The sequence below is a fragment of the Chinchilla lanigera genome, unplaced genomic scaffold (assembly GCF_000276665.1).
Source record: "Chinchilla lanigera isolate Chin_1 unplaced genomic scaffold, ChiLan1.0 scaffold00046, whole genome shotgun sequence".
NCBI lineage: Eukaryota > Metazoa > Chordata > Mammalia > Rodentia > Chinchillidae > Chinchilla > Chinchilla lanigera.
This window is the reverse complement of record NW_004955447.1, coordinates 3,529,307-3,535,103: the sequence shown is the minus strand read 5'-3', so window position 1 is coordinate 3,535,103 and position 5,797 is coordinate 3,529,307. Positions and strand designations below refer to the sequence as shown.

The 5,797-nt window shown below is 32.5% G+C and overlaps 1 protein-coding gene across 2 annotated transcripts in view; it reads right to left on the bottom strand.

The window, feature by feature from the left end:
* Positions 1 to 1,505: 1,505 nt before the first annotated feature.
* The window catches only part of LOC102006965 (UDP-glucuronosyltransferase 2A3-like), a 36,845-nt gene continuing 32,553 nt past the window's right edge, over positions 1,506 to 5,797 (bottom strand). Inside the window, exons 4-6 of one of the 2 annotated variants that reach the window (XM_005392817.2) lie at positions 4,504 to 4,611; positions 3,840 to 4,059; positions 1,506 to 1,800 (exon numbers count right to left, since the gene is read on the bottom strand). In XM_005392817.2, coding sequence (XP_005392874.1) covers positions 1,521 to 1,800; positions 3,840 to 4,059; positions 4,504 to 4,611 — 608 coding nt within the window. In that variant the 3' untranslated portion in view covers positions 1,506 to 1,520. The remainder of the gene's footprint in view (positions 1,801 to 3,839; positions 4,060 to 4,503; positions 4,612 to 5,797) is intronic. The other variant, XM_013518564.1, reaches the window with a different exon arrangement.

Here is a 5,797-nt window from a genome sequence, read left to right as displayed (position 1 = left end):
TAAAACTTCAATTTCATTTTGAATCACCTTATAAAAAGTTTGAAACGGCATGTAAATCCATTTTCAGTGTTCACAAGTGTTTTGTAGAGATTTATTTGTATTTTGAAGAATGTATACATTCAAGAAAAATAAATGATCTTACCATATGGTTCATTTTAAACCTAAGCAGTTTACAATATCACACAGAAATGTATAAGAATTTCAAAAGTTTTCTTCAAACTAATGTATATCTTTATCTCCAGAATTATAGATCAAATAGTAAAATTCAAATTGTAGGTAGACATTAACTAACTTTGTAGGAATAAAACAAGTTCAACAGTATATCTGATAAAGAAAACCATTTAAATATGAGTATTGCCATTGATTCTTGTTGTAAAGTGAGAAATAATCACCTCCCTTATTTCCTCCCAATACTTGGTCAAAATATTAGGCTAATAAATTCTTAGCACAGCAAATAAATGATTGAATTCATGAAAGATACATTGGAAAAAACAAATCATAATCTTTTTTTTTTTTGGTACTGGGAATCAAACTCGGAACCTTGCACTTGCCAAGCAGGTGCTTGTACCACTGAGCTATATCCCCAGACCCATAATCTCATATTCCAAATTTTCATTCTGCCCAGAAAGTTAAAATTTATTACTAAGTATTGATTACACATTTTCTCTACTGATATTTAAATATAATGAATTAACACTGAGGTGATCAATATTTTTCAAAGTTAAAAACTTCACAAAATTATATATCCTTTGATATTTTTTTCTGTTATTTCCTTTAAAAATATTTGGTTCAAATTTCACATTTTGTAATTAGAAAACAAATCAACCTATCAATCTATTTTTTGAAATTTAATGAGCGAAAATCAGTGACTCAATGGACAGGGCACAAAAATGACTGAAAAGAAGGTTATGTTTATCTAAATGACGGCAATAAAAATTATGGAGAAAGATCTTTGACACTGCAATGCACTATTACTGTGTAAATTCATACTCACATCCCGATAACATTTGGCAAGCTAAAGAGCTAATTTTTATGACACAAGAAAATCATCACTTTCTCTTAAAAAACTGACTTCCTGTGACAGTGGTTCTTTGATTTTATGGTATATGGAGAAGTGGACATATGACACTTGTGAGTTTGCCTTCATCAAATTCTATGTACACTGGGAAGCTTCCTCAGATTCCAAATGTACTTAGCATATCAATCAAAGTTAAATTTTAAATGATCCTCTGAACAGAATTTATTTAGAATTAATAGCTCCCTGGTAAAGCCCCAGAGGAAAAGGCAAATGAAGACTCATCCTGTTGTAGACTCTCTGTCTTGTAAAGAGAACAACACAAACCACATGAATATGAGTAATTTTTTCAAAACCTTGTTACCATTTGCCAAACACATAATCAATGTTCACAGAAACAAGATATGATATTTGAAAATAATTGGAAGATGAGTTCTCCAAATGCTCCTTGGGGCTGGAATTAATATTATTGTCCAATTCAGCACTTTGTTAAGCTTACAAAGATCTAGTCCCTCTTTATGCTCTTTCCTGTCTTAATAAATTTATGGTAGGAAAATAAGCAACACTTTGTGACCAACAACATAGCAGTTATTACACAGGCCAGCAGGAACCCAATCACATCCAAAGAGTGGTACTGGAACCAGGAGAGGTCGTGGGCTGCAACCCGCAGGTGATTGGCTCCTTTGTGGCGCATGACAAACTCGACCCAGAAGACTGCTCGGTCCAGGGGCTTCATTGGCTGGTCACGGTGAATTCTTGATAACCTCATGGCATTCTCTTTATAACTGCATGAAAAAATGTAGAAAAAAATAACAGTTGCTTAACTTAATGTAACTATGAAACATTTGTTATTGTAGGAGTCAAAGATCAAACACAGATTCTGAAAACTTTTAATTAGTGCAGTAGCGTCCTCAAAGTGCTTAGAACTTTTACGGTTGAAAAGAGGAATGTGTGGAAGAAATATATTCTTAACACAATGTGTCAAATGTGCACAAAAGAAAAGAAATAACATTGTATTGTTCATATGTGGCTTAACTGTCCTGTGAAAAATTTGATTTTTCATTTGAACTCTAGTATTGAGAACAGTTCTAAGACCACAATGTTGAATGATTGAGAATGATTCAGAATTATGGAATAATTCATTAAAAACATGGAAATCATGGCAACTAACATCTGACTAGTTTGCTTTACAGAAAGAGCCAACTGAAAATAAATGAGTCATTTTTTACTGTTTTAATTGCACCTTTGCATATGTTTTTATATTTATAGTTAAAAACCATATATCTCCAAGCCAGATAATCACTGAATGAAAATGTTAGGTTAATTTACAAAAAGAAATGTTCAAATACATTCACTTTCAGTTGATAAAAGGAAATAACAATATCCTTCCAAATTTATACTCCCTAACAATTAGAAATTGCTACTGCAATAATGATAAATTTCAGATATCTCTTTCTCAAACAACCTTGGGGAAAACTATATGTTATTAAGAACAATATATATTTTCACTTCAAATTTCCTGATAATTTCAGTAAATTAGTAGGTTTTACTTTTGTTTGTGACTTGAGTTAAAGTGACCTACTGGATTCATCAAGAAAAGAAAATGTAAGTGGTTCAGGAAGAGATGTCCTGCTGTTGGCAGTACATTGTGAGAAGAGAGAGAAAGAAATAAGATGAGAGTTTGCAAATGTTTGTGAAGCAATAGATCTAAAACCAGGGATTATTTTATTATATATTTCCTTGAGCATAGAGAAAAAAACAGCTGTCCTATTTCTCAGCTGTACTTAAACATAAGCAAAGTCCAATAATATAACTTCATTATCCTTATGCATGTCAGACAACCTAATATGACAATGGAAGCCTTTTTCCACAAAATTGGAGTTTCGTTCAAGATTTTCCCAATATACATATACACTACTTACAATCGTTTCTTTATTTAAATTTGAAGTATACATATATTTGACAAATATTTCAGAGCATGTAAATACAAATAAAAATAAGTTATGCTTTTAAAATAACATATATGCATCTATATATACCTTGCACTATAACTTTGCATTCCCAAATAATTTTAGAGGTAATATAATGTCTGTCGTCAATAGAAAGCTTTCTCAAACAATCTTTAGTATTTTCTTAGAAATTTTATGTACTTATAGTTGTTTTGCTTCATCAATAGTTTTAAAATCAATAATATAAATTGAAGAATACTTAATGCATGAGTCAAGAGAATCATAGAATTTATCTACTTGCACATCCAACAAAAGAAACCTGGTAATTAATACAATTACTTTACAATCAAGACCAATTTTTGAAGACCAAATAACATACTAAAAATGACTGAATCTCCCATTTAGAGTCCCATGTAGAGCAATGGTTTCTACATTACTATGAAATATATGACAACTATTAAGAAATGGCTATTATATTAAGAGAGTACTGAATTACACTGCCAAAACTGAGTATTAATAGTTATTTTAGAATGACTAACACTGAGCACATTATAACCTTCATATTTATTTTCTGAATTTTAGCACATTAACTTTTATATAATATTAAACAGGTTGTTCAGAAAAGACTATAAAATTGAATAAAAATAAAATAGTATTTGAAGATTATTTTTAGTTTGTTTTTTTAATTTGGTCTCTCAAACCGTAATAGCACGTCAGATACTGTAGTGAAATACTTGCTTCTATAGCAGTCATATTGCACCACTGTTATATTATTTGCCAGTAACCCAGTTAAAATGTATGCAATGTTCCAAATTTTCCTGTAGGATGGAAAGCAGAGTCAGTGGAAGTCAGCCGTCACACGCAGCAGTACTTACGAAGGGTCGTTGATGACTGCTCTCAAGGCACCCAGCAGGTCTGCACTTGTCATTGTGTTCATGTTGACCTCCACGGCTGCTCCTTTGGCCTTCATATGAGCGATGTTGTCAGGCTGATCTCCAAATAGGGGGACTCCCACCATGGGGACCCCGTGATAAATAGCTTCATAGATCCCATTGGTTCCACCATGAGTGATGAAAGCTTTGGTTTTGGGGTGGCCTGGTTTAGGGATAGGTTTAGATTGAAAAATGGACAAACATACAACACGTTAGAAGAATATCAGAGACAGAAAAGAGGAAAGGAACTCCATGTCAATGAGGAGGGCGGTATTTTCTACAAAAGCTGAGCATTGTTACCGTGGAAAAGGGTAATCCCTGCAGGAGCAGAACTCTACTCCTTTCTTTCTGTAGCTGAGGCCTGACTAACGGTGATGACATATGATTGAAGCTCCCAGGCTGATGAGCTTCTTAACAGAAGATGCTCTTATGTGAATCAAAGAAACAATGTATCAATAAAATTAATGGACAGTTACATCTCTTTTAAAACTGGACATCAAAGGTCAAATGTTCAAGTAGTTAAACATTTTTAATGCATTTGCTCTGAGAAAGTTACTGAAATTATCTGTTGTCCAGCTGCACAGCTGTTCTCCTCTCAGGTTCTTACCAAGAAGGTCGTTCTGGGGAATCCAATCAAACAGCCGAGTATTGGGTCCTAACGTGGCTGGCTCCTTTCCCTTGTATCTCCATAAAACCTGTGGAGGACAATGCTGTCACTTTGCAAGTAAGAATAGAAAATGTGTGTGTGTGTTACTGCTGTGCAATTGTTTAGAAATCACATAGCCATCACCTTACAGGTGATAATTGAGAGGAGGGTACTTGTGCTTGTATGAGAAGGTGGTACTAATATTCTACTGTGAACAACAGTATTATTTTGAGATGTATGACATTGTGAGTAAACATGTATTATTTTCATATGAATCATTAAATGCTGTTAGGAGAGGTTCATAATTAAAATGTAGAAACTAATTAAGAGCAAAACAGCATATTGGGATTTAAAACAGGTTGAAGTACCTGTATGATATATAATTGATTTATTAAGTGTAACTTAGGCATTTTTGGTCTCAAATTTAATGTTTGACCGTATTTTTTTTAACTTCAGATTCTGTGATTTTTCATGCCTATTTTTTCTTCTCATTTACTCCTCATCTTTCCTCCTTCCTCCATTTCTGTCTCTTCCTGCATCCCTTCCTCCTTCCTTTCTTCTCTCCATTATCTCTCTGATTTTCTGTCCTTCTTTCCTCCTATGTTCCTTTCTATCTTGCTTTATCATTTTCTATCCTTCTTTTATTATTCTTATTTCTTAGCAGGGCAGAATTGGGAACTTTGTTTATACTACATTTTAATGAGGTGTTTGCTAAAATTCTAAAGATTGTTTACATAGACTTTTTCTGGGAGAAATAAGACAATGTTTTGATTCACTAAAAGGCAGAGAGCTTTAAAATAATAAGCATACAAATGAATCTCTTAAATTTTAACAAATTTAGAATAGTTGCCTCTATGCAATGTATAGAATTTAACAAATGTATGAATACAATGAATTGTAGAATATAAATTCAGATTAATAATGTAGCATAAAGGAGAAAAAACATTATTATTTGACAGTTACATTAGAATTTCAATGTTTAATTTTGAATGAATAAGTAAATATAGTTTTCTATTTTAAAATCAATTTTAACTTTGACAGAATGTAAAACTCAGACATTGAGAGTATATTTTTGAGTATTTTGTCTCTCTTCAATGTATAAGCTCGTTCCTGTTCTGGACCACAGCAGTAACATCTTTCAGGACATTTTGCATGCATTAGTGCCAGTCAAAATATTTAGAATGGCCTAATATTTTCATCTCTATTCCATTAAACATAAGTGATTATGAAATATGTTTTCTCGGTAATACCAACA